Here is a 17,332-nt window from a genome sequence, read left to right as displayed (position 1 = left end):
CCACATCAAGTCTCTAGGTAACAGTTTTTGTCCTTAAGTTTTGTCCGCCTTAACCACTGGCACTATTGAAGAGAAAAATATCAAATTACTAAAGAAAAAATTATGTTCCCACATCCATGGATGGGATGTGGCATAAAAGTCCAATTCCGGGCATTCAAATAGATGTTTAAATGTCAAATATCATTCTTTGTTATGAGTGCCTGGAACAAGCCATGTTTCAATGCCGCATGTCACTCATGGATGTGGCCATTTATATTTTCCACTGTGTTTAAAAATACTGACCATTAGGAAATTATCAAAATGTCATTATACGCTGCTCCATAAACTTAAAGGAACAATTTTGAATCAGAGTTTAGCATCAAGTCATTTAAACGTCTGGGATATTAATCTGGTCAGTTAAGTAGTAGAGGGGGTTGTTAATCTGCTAATTAAATTAACAACAGGTGAACTAGAGGGGAAACAATGAGACGACCCCTAACAGAGGCATGGTTTTACAGGTGGAGGACACCGTTTTTTTCACGAGTTTTGCATTTGGCTAGGGTCAGTGTCACCATGACGGAGAGAGCCCACCCTGAGCCTGGTTCTGTTGGAGGTTCCTTCCTCTAAAGGGAGTTTTACCTCTCCACTGTTGCCTAAAGCTTGCTCAAATGGGATTGTTGGGTTTTCTATGTAATTTTCTATACAATTATACACTCTAAGGTCTTAAACGTTACACTGTAAAGTGCCTTGAGATGACTCCTGTTGTAATTTGGCGCTATACAAATAAAAAAAAATGTAACTGAAATTGAATTAAATTGAGTGCCATTAGGTAACAGGATGAAGTCCTTGGACCCACTGTCAGACCCTAAACTGGTGCAGTGGGTCTTGGGTTGCTCCTGCTGACAGCAATGCTGAGCCTCATGCCCTGAGAGTATGCTGGCAGTTGCTGCAGGATGAAGGAAGTGATACCGTTGACTGACCCCCAAGCTCACCTGACTAAAATCCAATAGAATATAATCAGGTTGCACCTCAGACTGTCCGGGAGCTCAGTGATGCCTTGGACCAGATCTGGGAGGAGATACCCCTGGGCATCATCCCTTGCCTTATTAGGAGCATGTCCCAATGTTGTCAGGCATGTCTTTGAATTCAGCCCTCTGTAAGTTGATCATTCTAATTTCCATCAAACCATGTTGCATCTTTTCATTCCTAACACATCAGCCAGGTCATAGTATTATAAATATCCAGCATGATTTATTTCCTTTATTGAGTAGTTTATATAACCTAATAATATGAATGTGAATATGAATGCTGCAGTGATTCAATGCACTGGGATAGATACTGAACTTTATTATTAGCTGTAGTACATTTGAGAATTAAGTATACTATTATAGTATATAGTATACTTAATGTGGACCAAAAATCTGATATCAGAATCAATATAAGAGAGAGAAGTGGGATCTTAGTGTTTTTAGATGTAGCTGAGTCCTGATCCTGATCATCAATGGATTTCTAATTTTACAACTTACAAGGACAATAAATTGAATCTTTGGTTAAATCTAGTGCATTCATGAGTGTGTGCATTTGAAATAAACAAACAAACACTAAAATAAAGCTTTTTGATGCAGTGTCTGTTATTTACACACGTCACAAACCACTCAGCAGTAGCCTTGCTGCTACTATCATTATCTGTTCTCCAAGTCCTGTGATCATCACTGTAAGTGAAGTGTACTGTCATCACTTTAATCATTGATTTATCCTATTCAGCAGCTGAACCTCCGAGTCATAAATTCACAGGCAAACGTGTTTAGACTACATGTACTCTGCACAGTAACCTGTGAACACTGCTAGCTGGGGACTAGCAACAGAGAGTGCAGCATTTGTGATGTGGTTTGAGGGAAAGTATTTTTACACATATGGTGTTCTTGAAGAAAACTGCAGGATCGTTAAGTGTTTGTAATTTGCTCTCTCCGATTCCCAACAACCACACTGTGTACCTAGTGTTCACAGCTTTCATGGCACATGAATGAGTGTCTGAATGGTTCATCCTTTACTGATCTCATACTGAAAGTTGCAGTTGATCATGGATTAAAACGAACCTCTGCCACCTCGACTCTTCCTTTCTGCTATGAGAACTCTGCTCTGATGTGGTTTTAACACGTGGCTCCTAGTGTATGAAACATAGAACTGACCATATTATATGTTATTTATTTAGTTCACAAGTTACACAAGAGTGTGACACACTTGCGATTGAAAATAAGTTATTTGTAATCGGACTCTCTCTGACGTTGGAGGATGTGATTGGTGGGCGGCACTACTATATATCCGTCAGGCTTCAATCCCACCTTCTCGCCAGTGGAATTTCATCTCAGCTTCTGCACCTTCAGGGCAGACGAGAACGTAAAATAAGTAAGTACCTCAGAGTTTCCTACCCCACATTGCTGTATTTGTCTAACATGTGGTTTCTACCTTTCGTAAAGAGGACAGTGTGATACTTGTTGAGAAGGCAGCTTGTCGGTAAACCTTTATTGTTACAGTATGTTCTGGCCTGACTCCGTGTCATTTCTCCCCTGCTCAGCTGTATGCCTACGTGGACTTAGCGAGCTAATAGAAACTGTGATGCTAACATTAGCTCGCTAGCTAGTTGCGAGTACAGTTCAGTTTGTACTTTTTTTTTTTTTTGTAACCAGAATAATAGTGTCGTGGAGTAAACGACACGACCGCAGTCTGTCGCTACAGTAGAATAATTTCAGTGTTTTAGTTTTCAGGACACTGTTAGCTTCACGACATGAGCTAGCTAAGAATCAGCTTGAAGTTCTGTGTAGGTCGGTTTGACTGAGCCAAGCTACCTATTAGCTGACGAGCTACGTGTCACAGTCGCACACACTACAGTCAAAGTTTTTAGCAAGTTGGCTAACTAGCCACGGTTTTGGGGCTAGTAATCCACACTACGGTGAATTTGGTACTCAGGAACCCACGCCTGTTAACAAGCACGCATATGATAAACACTAGTTGTTGTCTGCAGCGTCGCAGACCGGTAAAAATAGAGTTAGTTTCGATGTCGGTACATTTTTATGGTTGGTCAGCGTTAGCCAACATGACGGCAGCTAGCATGAACTGTACTGTGTCGTTGGCGACTCCCGGCCAGTTAACTTGACATACTGTTAGCTAGCTCTCTCACTAACCAGCTACTTATCTAACGTTAAATCCTTAATCTGGGATTTGGCTGTCATATTATATTGTTTGGCTCAAAGGCTGCCATTCTGCAGCCAATTTAAACCACGTTTAACTAGCTAAACGAGCCGGTCAACCTTAAGTTGTAGGAACAGCTCATTAACATGGATGATCTCTGAGGCTACGTTAACTAGATCAGTATGACGATAACATTGGGACATAAAGATACAGGGCCACATGTTGTCGTCTGTGCTTTAGCAAATACAAGTGGGAGCTAGCAAGTTGTATCTTATTTGGTGTCCAGTTAGCTAGTAAATGCTGAAAATAAACAGAGGGTTATGAGTGTCTAACGGTATATCCCATACCAAATATGTTGGGATTTATAAAAGCTTGATTGAAGAGTGTGCAAACCTTAATATGAACTCTCTGGAGTGAGGGCGAATGGGTGATGCTAGTGACAAAGTAGTGAGGTCAATCCAAATATTTTAGTGACTGAATGTCAAGGTACACAGTGTTTAAAAGTCACACCTTTTTTTTTAATAGGTGACACTGTATTGTTTAAGAGCACAACATCCTATTATAGCTGCTCCGCCCAAAGATGCTTTATTAATTGCCAGGTTTGTCCACTTTGACAATGCTGTGTCCAATTATAGAAACCAGAAGCTTGTCAGGAAAAAAAGCTCCTGTGGGACTATACTATTGAACTTCAGTAATGTTTCCTGGCACCAGCTTTATCTCTCCTTAATTTCTGGATAGGTTTTGTCTAAGGTGGCAATGTTTATACTATTACTGTTATATTCCTTGTAATCCCACTTGGGCAATGACTATCAAAACACAAATACTAGTTAGTCCTTGCCACTGGCTGCTTACGTTAATATTCAGATTCACAGAAATTAGATTTTGTATTTACAGACCTGCTTTCTCCATCTACATTAAATGGCAATTGGCACTATCCTCTAAAGGAATGCCATGTACTCTTTGTTAATCAGGCACTATACAGTTGCCATATTGCCAAATTGCTTGAATGTGAATATGCATAAAAAACAGGAGATTTTTATGAATAGTTTTCTTTGGATGTTACAGAGATAGGCCCACAGTGTAAGGTTTGTGCAGTGAAGACCCTGAAAAATTGTTTTGTTTCTTTAGAAGTAAGGCATGGCACTGTTTGTCTTTTACAAACGATCCTTTTTCTTTGTGGAATTCAGGCAAAAGCTGGCAGGCTGACGGGAACTTGCATCTTTACAGGACGGATTATCTGGTAACTGACCATTTAGCTGGTAAGTTTTTACCCATGCCATAATATTGTTGTAACCACTGACACTAATTAAATGTTTAGTATTTAGCAGAAATGTGACCGTATGCATCCCAACCATACCACGTTTCTAAAAAGGTTTTCTCACCAGTTTTCAGCAGCAGTCACTCCTGTATTTATGTATATGCAGAGTAGTCTGTCTTATTGTGTACTTTACCCTTTTAGTAATAGAATTTTGGCCAACAGAAGTAACATGATGTGAACAAACCTCTGTCTCTGAATGTTTATTTCTGTGAAATATAATTTATTTAAATAAACATCACAAGTATAATTTAGACTGTTTCTCTAAATGAAGTATTCCCTAAAAGTAAGCTATGTGTCCTGGAAACCTTGTCATAGAATTTTGTAAGGATATTTATCCAGGCAAAAGTAGATGATTAAACATTGTTTTAAGCCTTGTTATTCAGTGTCTCAATACAAGCCGTCCATTGAATGTAAACTGTTAAGTCGAGAGCATAAAATAAGAAACATTTAAGCTAGTCTGTTTAGCCCAGGTGTGGTTATGTTTTCTCCCCCCGTATGGATGACTTTGACATGATCATCTTCTCTTGCAACACAAATGTGCTGTGCCTGCTTTCAAAATTCAAGTACCGCTTTGACAAAGTTTACGTTGTCACAATGTAATCCATACGAATAATGGATAACTGATCATTTCTTCTTTGCTTTTTCACACCAGTGTTTGTTTAAAGGAAGGATATTTGCAGACTTAAATTGGAAACTGAGCCTGCAAACTGTAATGAGGACTGGGCAGAGTTGCCTTAAGTTTATGAAGGCTGACAAGGAAGAGGCCACAGAAGGGGTGTTCTGAAATGTGTAGGGGAAACTGCCTGCTAAACTAACTCCCACCATGTTGAGGATTTAAGTAAATTCCCTTCAGTGGCCTGTTGTATGGAAAAACCATATCAACTAGTTCTTTGACATCTGGGAGTTGTCTCTTCATTCCTTTAGATGGCTTTTCGACATGCTCGGGGCAAAATCTACCTAAAACATGTGATTCCTCTTCTCGTGTTGGCCAGAATTTTAGGTTTCTTTGCCAACCAGAAAAAAGCAGAGTGCCTCCCAATGAAAATATCATGTTTCATCACTGATAGTGAAGTGGAATTCACTTTTCATTGCAGCAGTTTACAGAGCAAAAGAAATGTTAATGGTACTTTCATTTCTGTTAGTGGTGGTGGTGGTGGGGGGTTGCTTTAATCATATGTGATGCGAACATACAGAGGGGTCAGTGAGGTAAAACCCTGTTAACCTTGGAACCTACTCAGCTGGTTACAATTCTGAGAATAGCACTGGACAAAGATGGGCCAACAGAAGACAAACTAGTTTCTTCTAGAGGGACAAAATGTACTGTAGGTGCAGTCCTGCCCAGTGTCCTTTTTTTTATTTTTTATTTATTTTTTTTGCTTCAACTATCACTCAAACTCTCACTTTACATTAACACAGTGCTATTATTTATTTTGATAAAAGGAGATTAAATAATGAAAATCCTAAAGTCCACCTATGATAATCTTGTATGTCATGCTAAACCTTTTTAGAGGATTTTATTTTTTGGTCACAGGATCTTTTTTATCTACAGAATTTTAAGCTGTCATGACAAATGCACATATGCAAAACTCAATTTCTTAGTTAAATAAGGAGCCTGTGCCGTTTCTGTTCTACTGCTGGAGTACATGTACACAGGTCAAGCAACAGCTGGTTAAATCAGAAAGCCAATCACAACGTGTTGATGTTGCTCAGATTTGCAGATACAGAACAAATTTCAGTGATGAACTGCTTACCAATTATCATATGTAAAGATGTGGCATTGATTAGGCACTAAACCAGCTCACTGTGGTTTGGCAATAATCAAATGCAAAGCTTCTGAAAGCATGGTTGTGAAATTTACATTACACATCATATTTACCACAAAATAACCAACAATCAGACTTTATCGCAAAATAGTCTGAAATAGCCTTTAGGTTGGTTAGCAAATTGTGTACTCGGGACAGTCCTTCATATGAAAATGTTACTAAGAAAATAGGTTTTTCAGATGTGTAGTTGTTGCTAAAAATGTGTAAATTTTTGCTTTCAGTGACACGCTCGGACTCTGTGTTAACGTGGGATTTTGACCATGAGCTCAGTTGCTGTACTTACGCAGGAAAGCTTCAATGAGCACCGCAGTGGGCTCATGCCAGAGCAGAGTGGAGGTGAGTATTTGCACTTTTTAAAAGGCATCTCTTGGTTTATAAAATAGAACCATCAGCCTCACTTTTTTTTTTTGTTTTGTTTTTGTTTTTGTTTTTTTGGCTATGATCAGCTGCTGTGGCAGGACCCAGTGCTGGAGAGGATGAGGATGCACTTCCTACCTATAAGGAAGCCTTCCCACCTCTGCCCGAGAAGGCGGCATCACCTGAGGGGACTCAAGAAACGGCCAACGCATGGACCAACAAGATCCGTCCTCTCAAGTCCTCTATTATCACCCAGGTACAACTTTTTAAAAGTTCCAATTATATCAAAAAAGAAGTAACCTGTAGGTAGGTGGAGAAGGTTATAATAAGAAGAGAAGACAAAAAAGCAGCTTCCCTAACTAACTAATCTTTACATGCTTGAAGAATGATTTCACCAACTCTCAACTTTCTTCCGCTGGTTCTATTTTGATGATATTAACTTTAGTTTCCTAGATTAAACCTGCAGTTTAACTGCAACTTTAATATTGGGAGGAACCAGATTACTTTATCTGACCTGAAATACTCCTCCAGACAATATGATTCAAGGTTTTTTTTAGCTAAAAGCAAAGAGATGTGTTAACACTATTCATATACAGGTACTCTTCAAACTAGAGCCATAGAGGCATATTGAAAATTAGTACAGTTGCCCTTTCACAACACAAACAAATTATTTTTAATTTGTATCTTAAATTTATTTATTTTTGTTGAAATATTTCACTAAAATGTTTTATTATATTTGGAAAAACTAGGTTTTCCATGTGCCGCTAGAGGAGCGCAAGTACAAGGACATCAACCAGTTTGGGGAAGGAGATCAAGCAAAGGTCTGTGTGGACATCATGCATAAGACCGGAGCCCATCTGGAACTCTCTTTGGCAAAAGATCAAGGTCTGTCCATCATGGTTTCTGGAAAGCTGGATGCTGTGATGAAGGCCCGTAAGGAGATAGTGTCCCGACTGCAGACTCAGGTTGAGAATCCCTTCTTGGTTAATAAAGATAAGTATTTAGTTGAAGGCAACACTATAAATTCTACATTATATCTCTTTACCAGGCCTCAGCTACTGTCGCCATCCCTAAGGAGCACCATCGTTTTGTCATCGGAAAAAATGGGGAGAAGCTTCAGGAGCTAGAACTCAAGACTGCCACCAAAATCCAGATCCCACGACCTGACGACCCCAGCAACCAGATCAAAATCTCTGGTACCAAAGAAGGCCTGGAGAAAGCAAAGCACGAGATCCTGCTGATCTCTGCTGAGCAGGTAACATGGCTCCTTAAACATAGTATCCAGACTGTCTTTGCTCTCCATATGTTTAGTCTGTAATCAAATCTTCCTCCTGCTCTTATGCTTTAGGACAAGCGTGCTGTGGAGAGGGTGAACATTGACAAGGTGTACCACCCATTCATCACTGGTGCCTACAATAAACTGGTAGGAGAGATCATGCAGGAGACCGGTGCCCGCATCAATGTCCCCCCTCCAAGTGTGAACAAGACAGAGATTGTCATCACTGGGGAAAAGGAACAGGTTGCTCTTGCTGTGGCTATGATCAAGAAGATTTATGAAGACAAGGTATGCTAAAAATCAATATTATCAAGATTTTTTGTTGGATGATAGCGGTTACACTGTTTTGAGAAACATTTAACTACTTTTCTAAGGGTAATTGTTAGAGCTAATTTCTTGACCACTCTGCGATACTATTCTATGTATTGCAGAAGAAGAATGCCACCACTATTGCAGTGGAGGTGAAAAAGTCTCAGCACAAGTATGTGATCGGCCCAAAGGGAAACACCCTGCAGGAGATCTTGGATAAAACTGGTGTCTCAGTTGAAATCCCACCTTCTGACAGCAGCTCAGAAACTGTCATCCTTCGTGGGGAGCCGGACCGCCTGGGTCAGGCCCTCACTGAAGTTTATGCCAAGGTAAATGATCTGCTTTTGATTACTGGCACTGATAATGGTCTATAATCAAAGTAATCAGAGTAATCAAAAACATGTTTCCTTTCTCAGGCAAACAGCTACACAGTTTCCTCTGTCTCAGCTCCTTCTTGGCTTCATCGTTTCATTATTGGCAAGAAGGGGCAGAACTTGGCCAAGATTACTCAACAAATGCCCAAGGTCTAACTAAATGATGCACTATAGTACTTAAAATACCCCTTTTTAGTTTGTATTGTCATTTATATTCATGTATTTTGCATACAGGTGCACATTGAGTTCACTGAGGGAGAAGATAAGATCACCTTGGAGGGTCCCACCAAAGATGTGCAGATGGTGCAGAGCCAGATTGAAGCAATTGTTACGGATTTGGTGAGTACCAAGTTACATGAGGGTATGAGTTACCCTTCATGTCTTAGACCCAAAGATTGCTTTAAAAGGAGGAATAAAGTGTGATATTTTTGATGCTTTCTACTATCAGGTAAGCCGTATGGATTATGCTGAAATCACTGTGGATCCCAAATTCCACCGACACCTGATTGGGAAAGGAGGTGTTAACAGTGAGTATAGTGTTACTGTTAATTGGCTGTTTTTTCTTTCTTTTTTTTTTTTTTTCTTTTCTTTTTAAATGTATTGATTTTGTGCCCTCCACCCCCCAACCAAATAGTCAACCGCATCAAAGAACTGCACAAGGTGACTGTCCGCATCCCCCCTGATAATGAGAAAAGCAACCTGATTCGTATTGAGGGGGATCCTCAGGGTGTACAAGAAGCCAAAAAGGAGCTGCTTGAGCTTGCGTCACGCATGGTTGGTACAAACTTCAATTCACAGCCAATAAGATACTACAAACTGAATCCTGGTGTGCCACTACTAACTGCACTGTCAATTACAGGAGAACGAGCGTACAAAGGACCTGATCATTGAACAGCGTTTTCACAGAGCCATCATTGGCCAAAAAGGGGAGAAGATAAAAGAAGTGCGGGACAAATTCCCAGAGGTGAGACAGAAAATGTCCATTTTGGTTGGTATATGCTTGTTGAGAACACATGATATCTCTTCTGTACTGAATCATCTGAACATTATGATCTAGGTCATCATAAATTTCCCCGACCCAGCACAAAAAAGTGACATCGTTCAACTTAGGGGCCCAAGAACTGAAGTGGAGAAATGCTCAAGGTTCATGCAGAAGATAGTGGCTGAAATGGTAATTTTGAGTTTTTCCCTATACTTTCGTTAAAATATTTTTAATCACTTTTCTGGATGCCAAACTAAAGTGTAGCTGAGTGTTAACTCTGTTGTTCTTCAGGTGGAGAACAGCTATTCTGTCTCAGTCCCCATCTTCAAGCAATTCCACAGAAACATAATTGGAAAAGGAGGGTCAAACATCAAGAAGGTACTGTATATTTAGTGTGTATGTGTACACTTAAATACAACTGCCAATCTGGCAGAGGTTTATTTTACATTAAATTCCTTATGTTTTTATTTGTTTTTTTAAGATTCGGGAGGAAACGAACACAAAAATTGACCTGCCTGCTGAGACTAACAACTCTGAGATGATTGTCATCACCGGAAAGAAGGCAAACTGTGAGGCTGCACGGAATCGCATCTTGGCTATTCAGAAGGAGCTGGTAAACAGAACACACACAGAGCTTAGTCTCTCCAATGCTTTGTCACGGCACTTGCTAATCTAGTATATTACTAATATCTCATTATGTTCAGGCAAACATCACAGAGGCAGAGGTATCTATTCCCTCCAAGTTGCACAACTCCTTGATTGGGTCAAAGGGTCGTTTGGTGCGCTCGATCATGGAGGAGTGTGGTGGTGTGCACATCCACTTCCCCACTGAGGGCTCAGGGATTGATAAGGTCACCATCCGAGGCCCTGTAGAGGAGGTGGCAAAAGCCAAGCAGCAACTGCTTGGCTTGGCAGAGGAGAAGGTTTGTATGATTGCCTCTAATAAAGTTGAATGTGTGTTGATCTTGCTAAACTGGCAGCCATTAGAAAAGGGCAAAGAGGGAGGTGGTGAGAGCTTTTTCTGGTTGTACATTACTCATTAAACTTGGAATTGGAGGGTTTGGATTTGAGATGGAATAGATTTTTCAATGTGGCTAATATGTTGCATTTAATTTATTCTGTGATAATTCAAAATTACTTTTTTTTTTTTTTTTCAAACCAGCAAACAAAGAGTCACACTGCTGAGCTGCGTGCCAAGCCTGAATACCACAAGTTCCTCATTGGGAAAGGTGGTGGAAACATTCGTAAGGTTCGCGACAGCACTGGGGCCAGGATCATCTTTCCTGCAGCAGAGGATAAAGACCAGGAGCTTATCACTGTGGTTGGAACTGAAGAAGCAGTGCGGGAAGCCCAGAAGGAGCTGGAGGAACTCATCAGGAGTTTGGTAAGGATCTAAAAAAATTGTATGACTAGGTAAACTAAAGCATGGTCTATTTTATTTATTTATTTATTTATTTATTTTAAAGCCTCATTTTTGAATATTTATTTGTGGTTGCAGGACAATGTTGTTGAGGATACTATGAATGTTGATCCCAAGCACCACCGCTACTTTGTGGCTCGTCGTGGCCAAGTACTTCGAGACCTGGCTGACGAGTACGGTGGTGTAATGGTGAGCTTCCCACGCACGGGTTCTCAAAGTGACAAGGTCACCCTCAAAGGAGCCAAAGAATGTGTAGAGGCAGCCAAAAAGCGCATGCAGGAGATGGTTGAAGACTTGGTTAGTGGATGCATATTTATCTTGATAAACTCCTTTTTTTTTTTTTTTTTTTTTTTTTTTCCCCCCCCGTCTTTTGGAAATTAATGTAACCAATATTCATTCTTTTTTCCATTTGAACATGTTGTCTTCCAGGATGCACAAGTGACCATTGAGTGTGTGATTCCTCAAAAGTTCCATCGTTCTATCATGGGTCCTAAAGGCTCACGGATCCAGCAGATCACCAGGGATCACAATGTGCAGATCAAGTTTCCAGAACGTGAGGATCAACAAGGTAAAACCACTGTAAAAACTAAAGATTGATCCTTAAATGTATTAATTTTTTTCCCCTTCTAACGCTGTGTCTCTGTCCTTTTAGCAGCACCTCCTTCAGAGGCTCCTATTCAGGAGAATGGAGAGGCTAATGGAGAAGTGAAGGAGCCTGTTGATCCAAATGCACCCAAAAAGTGTGACGTCATCTTGATTTCTGGAAGGAAAGAGCGCTGCGAGGCTGCTGTTGAAGCACTGAAGGTTAGTATTTTAATAACAAAATTGTATTTGATCTTATAACTGTAACTATGTTTACTAAACAGTCTTCTTTCCTTAGGCGTTGGTTCCTGTCACTATTGAGGTGGAAGTGCCTTTTGAGCTTCATCGATACATCATCGGACAGAAAGGAAGTGGAATTCGCAAGATGATGGATGAATTTGAGGTGTGTGTAAACTGGTGTGGTATTACAGGTGTGCACAATATTTAAATTTTGCTTTTAGTTCTGACTTACTTCACCTTCTGCCTACAGGTTAATATTCAAGTGCCTGCTCCTGAGCAGCAATCTGATAAAATCTCCATCACGGGCTTGTCCAGCCACCTTGAGCGCGCCAAAGAGGGCCTCTTGGAGCGCGTCAAAGAGCTGCAGGCCGAGCAGGAGGATCGGGTTAGTACTGTGTAAAGTACAAACATGCATCCATATTGTCTGGTTATGTGGTACTTTAAAATGTGAGGTATGGATTATTCACATGGGCATCCTTACAAGGGGAAGGAAAAGGTTCAATAATTTTTTTTTTTTTCTGGGAAAAAACAAAAACAAACAAAAAAACTTGCTGAAGAAATAGAAGAGTCGGGTCTCAAACTTGGACTTCTAACCTAGACTGTTATTTCCATGAACCCATCTACAGGCACTCAGGAGCTTCAAGCTGACCATCACTGTGGACCCCAAGTATCACCCTAAAATCATCGGCCGCAAGGGAGCCATTATTACAAACATCCGCACTGAGCATGATGTTAACATCCAGTTCCCAGAGAAGAATGATGAAAACCAGGTAGAGCATTTCTCCTGTTTTCTCAGACATTTTATTTTTAATTCTAAATCAGAAGTGATACAGCAGGTGGTGCTAAATTACCAGTTCCTATGTGCCATGCATGGGAATGCCGTTACAGTAATGGACATTTTAAGTGCTACTGTTGCTCATGAGCTCACTGCATCTTAGAATGTTAAAGAAAAAAAAAAAAAAAAAAAAAATTGTATGTATTTGGCACAGGATTGATGGTGATGTTACACATACTACTTTTTCTTTACAGGATCAGATTACTATTACAGGGTATGAGCACAAAGCCATAGCTGCAAGAGATTCCATTCAGGCTATCGTGGACGAACTGGAAGAGATGATCTCTGAGAATGTCCCTCTGGACAGCAGGGTCCATGCCCGCATTATTGGCGCCCGTGGCAAGGGCATCCGGAAGATCATGGATGAGTTTAAGGTACGACTAAAACAACAAATGAAAAGTGGGTGGTGATCTTGAAGTACTTTCCAAGAAACCAGCTTGTAAGCACATTATCTGGTGCATCACATTTCTATTTGGCAATATAAATTGACCTTTATTAAGTAACATGTATGTAGCAATAGCTACATGCTTTTTTTTCTTTTCTTTTCACCAAATGCCAGCTACTAAAAGCTAGAACTAGACTTGCAAGAAACTATACTGTGTTCTATGGACATAGACCCACTCCAAGCAATCATTAATATGTGGCCATTGCAGTATGGGGCTAAAACGGGCTGTTTTGTAGCTATTGGAATGGAAGGTTAACATAAAAATCCAGCCAAATTGGTTGGAGCAATTACCCAAGGGGGGGAGAAGAATCTATGCAGCTATATACAAGCTGAACACAATTCAATGTGATTTCTTTCTGCATCTTTATTTAGGTTGATCTCAGGTTTCCCCAGAGTGGAGCTGCAGACCCAAACCACGTGACAGTCATAGGTCGCCCTGACCTTGTGGATGAAGCCATCGACCACCTTCTTAACCTGGAAGAGGAATATGTAAGCTGTCCCGTGCATGTCCACAGGATTGTTTATTTAATTTTTTTTTAACCCTCGTAAATGTATGTTATGCTTGTGATACTGATATACTTTGTCTTTTACTGCTCCTGTTTCAGATGGCAGATGTCGTAGAGAATGAGGCAAAGATGGCTTACATGAGGCCTCCTAGTGGTAGTGCTGCTGCCATGGATGAACACCGTGGACCATCCAAAGGTTTTGTGGTAAGGGAGGCTCCCTGGACCACTAGCAGTGAGAAGGTAAATGTTTTTCCAAATGTCTCAGTTTGCATCTAGTTGTTCATACTTTCCTGTCCTAATCTGTTCTTTTCTGCTGTTAGCCCCCTGATATGACCAGCTCTGAAGATTTTCCCATCTTTGGAACCCCAGTAGCAACTAAGACCTCTCCCTGGGGCCCCAAGCGCTTCTAAGATGTGCTGCTACAGATGGGCCCAAACTTCCCAATCTTCCCCCATCATTATCCCCTCTTGACCTGGACTGACCGCTGACCCTAAAAGTCTTCAGTTTTGAGAGTGTCATCCTTCTCTTGTCTACTTATCCTGGTCTGCTCTTGCAGATTCATCAGTCTAAAAGTGCTTTCAGATACCGTAATTGACTTGTGAGCTATCTGCATTAAATAATACTGTCTTGCGCTTTAAAAAAAAAAAAAAAGAGGAAGAAAAAAAAAAAAAAGTGACGGATGTTGCAGTTAGGTCTCCAGTCTGTAAGAGACTGACCTTTAAATGTTGATTAGACCTGACATTTCATTGTGGTTTGATCTGTTACACCAAATTCAATGGTGGCCAGACATCTGTTTTTTGAGCTGCCCTTATCTTAGTTGCCTTTGCAGAGTGGGATAACGGTATTGAAAAACTGCTGGTGACATGTTAAGACACGACGCCTGACCAATAGGCCAGCTGTTTCAGTACCCCACCCCCCTCCTGCTTTAATCATGTAGCTGAGTGAAACTTGTCAGTTGTTAGCCCTCAAGCACAATGTAGTGGTTGTCCTGTCACAACTTTCCATTTACATGTAACTGTGCTTCTGTGAATATGGTCAAGTAGTGGCACGTACCTTTATAGCCTTATGAATTGGTAAACTTTTACTACGGGGGGAGAGGTGGCTTCAGCCACTGCAGAATGGCACCTACTCAAACTGCCAGATGCTTGGAGATCACGCCAGAACTAAACTTCTTACAACACTAGGCTTAGAGCTCCAATGTATCAAATGTCACACCAATTGTGACAACTATGAACTTTTTATGACATTCAAAACAATGAAAATGTGTTTGTGAGCAAAACAGGAGACCATCTCGTGCCAACAATCTGTCTAGTGGTGTCCTGTGTTATTCATCCTCTGTATTGGGTCAGTGTCCAGTCCCTTTGTCTTCCAGTTGCTATGCAGCTTGTTCTGTTAAATAGCAATGGCCCTTTTTATCAGCCTTACAACTAGAAAGATACAAACCAGGTAGAAATGATGTCATGGTGTGTTTTTAATGGACAACTGGACGGTATGCTATTGTTTCTTTGAAAGCTTCAGGAACACCCCCCCGCTCCCCAGTTATTGTAATTAGTTTAATCTGGCTTGAGGAGTGCAGATTTAGCTTACTAGCTGCTAATTCAACATCTAGCATCAACCTACCTGGGTTTATATCCTCCTAGCATTGAATGAAAGATTATGCAAATGCCATTGAAGTGAACGGTTATGGATGACACTGGAAAAGAAATTGTCCAAAAACTCAATAAAAATTGAAAATCTTTGTTGTGCATCCAATAGTTTTTTTTTTTTTTTTTTTTTTTTTTTTGTGAGCACAGTGATATTTTGCCAAAACAGGGTCTCATAATATAGCTCTGCAGTCAAGAGCCAATAAAGAGGGTAGCTGGGGTACATACACTAAAGGAAGTTCTTGTACATATGGACACAATAATTTTATTTATTTATATATTTTTTTTGGTAGTGCCAACCTTTTTTCATTGCACTTCCTTCTCAAACTGCTTAAAGTCGCACAAACGGTGAAGATGTTTCATTCATTTGAAGTCCTAAAAGACTTCTTTTTATCATAAGTGCCCCCTATTTTTATAAAAAAAACGGTCAGTTATGCACGTTTGACATGTTTGTTTCTTTTCAAGACGGACACACAACTAATGGTTAATAAAATTTAGCTGATGTATTACCAGTGCCTTCCAAAAAACAAAAAACCCAGTGAGTGTTGTAGCACATAAATAAGAATGGGATAATTTGAAATAATCAAATAATCACATTAAGTTGTTTCTACAGGAACATTTTTATTTTATTCCAGCAGCAAGAGTAAGACGGAGCCTTCATGTAACAAAAATCACTCACTAAATATTTTATGGTGACGCAGCACCATAACTAAATGTAAATAAACGACCGAGATTGAAGGTGCATACTGCGAAAAGATAATTATGAGAGGTCAGATATCAGTCATGATCATATATAAAGTTATGAGCAGCATCCAGTCCATGTTCTGCCACTTGCATTAACAAGCTCTTTGACTTTGTGGAGCATTGTTACCACACATGAAGCTGCATCCTCTCGTTCCGTGGGGTGCCAAATGTTTCCTGTGGTTGATAAAGGCCATTTCACACTCGTGTGTCACTTCCCCAGAAGTCGAAATGCATGTCACTGCGACGCAGACCAAAGCAGCTGCGATTGGTCAACTTGGTAGCCTAATATTTCCTCCTTCACACTTTGCCCAGACCAGCTCCTCTCACATCGTCACTATGTCCTGCGTTGCGGCGGTTTCAGTAAAAGTTACTGCTGTTCAGCGGTTCAGTGGCCGTTGTTTGTAGTGGGCCCAAAAATTCCTCATGGGAGCATAAAAAAACTCACCCCCCAGCTAGTAGAGTGACACAGACACATCAGAGCACAAGTATAAACGCTCGCAGGAGGCCTCAGTCTGGTCCTCAGTGGTTTAAATGGATTGTTGATAACTCACTAACTACCTCTCTAGTATGACGTATCCAGACAGAACAAAGTGTTGCATACCCAGTCTCAGCACTTTCCACCGCTCCGTCAAACCAAACACTCCAACGAACCCCTCAAAACTGCCTGAAGGCCAATTTGTAAACCACATTAAATGTTTTTTTTTTTGCCTTTTTAATCTCTTTGGATATGCACAGTTTGAGAATTCTCCTTGCAACGTGTGGGTTACATTTGTTTGTGAAGTGCACAGACAGAAGAGTAGAGCAGGATGTATCTCACTCTCAGCCGGTCCCCTCCCCGCTCGAGAGCACTCTCAACACTCATGAAGCGCTCCTGTGTGTTTGAAAGGGGCAATGTAAAGCTTTCCACTGGCGCTCTGAGGCATAATCATGACACAATTAAGATAATTTCCCAATGACTGCTGGTGGCAAGAAAAGCAATTTTTACGCCTTGTAATCGAGTCTGGCTGTCAGATTAAGATAGCAGGTGATTTGAGGGAAATTGTCTTGGCTAACTCTTTGGAGTGGGATCCAGGTGGCCTCAGGTATCTCCTTGCCCACTGTGGGTGCCTGAAACGTAATGCAGTTTGGATTCTGAAATTGAAAGAAACATTTGAGTGGTGGATTCGTGTCTCTGGGCATTTGTCATCTTATTACCTGCCTCTGCTGTCATCTACTTCTGTATCTTGTGACTTGAAAGAGTCAAGTAGCCTGTTATCTGTCTCACTTTCTTTCCCCGTCTGTGTTTCACTTGCCATCCAATGACAAACTCA

At 40.6% G+C, this 17,332-nt stretch overlaps 1 protein-coding gene across 2 annotated transcripts; it reads left to right on the top strand.

Moving 5' to 3' along the window:
• The first annotated feature begins 2,252 nt into the window (after nucleotides 1–2,252).
• On the top strand, nucleotides 2,253–14,576 carry hdlbpa (high density lipoprotein binding protein a). 2 transcript variants are annotated; one of them, XM_026345417.1, is made up of 28 exons: nucleotides 2,253–2,385; nucleotides 4,356–4,427; nucleotides 6,531–6,645; nucleotides 6,756–6,922; nucleotides 7,416–7,631; nucleotides 7,715–7,921; nucleotides 8,015–8,230; nucleotides 8,374–8,580; nucleotides 8,668–8,775; nucleotides 8,860–8,964; nucleotides 9,074–9,152; nucleotides 9,260–9,399; nucleotides 9,485–9,589; nucleotides 9,683–9,796; nucleotides 9,899–9,985; nucleotides 10,089–10,220; nucleotides 10,312–10,530; nucleotides 10,770–10,991; nucleotides 11,106–11,324; nucleotides 11,457–11,595; nucleotides 11,683–11,831; nucleotides 11,908–12,012; nucleotides 12,100–12,234; nucleotides 12,476–12,619; nucleotides 12,879–13,058; nucleotides 13,502–13,618; nucleotides 13,735–13,875; nucleotides 13,956–14,576. In XM_026345417.1, the coding sequence occupies exons 3-28, from the start codon at nucleotides 6,570–6,572 to the stop codon at nucleotides 14,043–14,045; spliced, it is 3,819 nt and encodes a 1,272-aa protein (XP_026201202.1). In that variant the 5' UTR covers nucleotides 2,253–2,385; nucleotides 4,356–4,427; nucleotides 6,531–6,569; the 3' UTR covers nucleotides 14,046–14,576. The 2 variants fall into 2 exon arrangements, with proteins under 2 accessions (XP_026201202.1, XP_026201201.1); XM_026345416.1 differs by having other exon boundaries at nucleotides 11,680–11,831.
• Nucleotides 14,577–17,332: the final 2,756 nt, after the last annotated feature.

The sequence above is a fragment of the Anabas testudineus genome, chromosome 4, assembly GCF_900324465.2.
Source record: "Anabas testudineus chromosome 4, fAnaTes1.2, whole genome shotgun sequence".
Taxonomy (NCBI): domain Eukaryota; kingdom Metazoa; phylum Chordata; class Actinopteri; order Anabantiformes; family Anabantidae; genus Anabas; species Anabas testudineus.
This window is presented reverse-complemented; position numbering and strand designations above follow the sequence as displayed.

Excerpts from the sequence above, each read along its gene's own strand:
- hdlbpa (XM_026345416.1), top strand. The coding sequence starts at position 6,570 with ATGAGCTCAGTTGCTGTACTTACGCAGGAAAGCTTCAATGAGCACCGC. Across the intron at positions 8,231-8,373 it reads AGAAGATTTATGAAGACAAG|AAGAAGAATGCCACCACTAT; the intron begins GTATGCTAAAAA and ends TATGTATTGCAG. Across the intron at positions 13,876-13,955 it reads GGACCACTAGCAGTGAGAAG|CCCCCTGATATGACCAGCTC; the intron begins GTAAATGTTTTT and ends TTCTGCTGTTAG.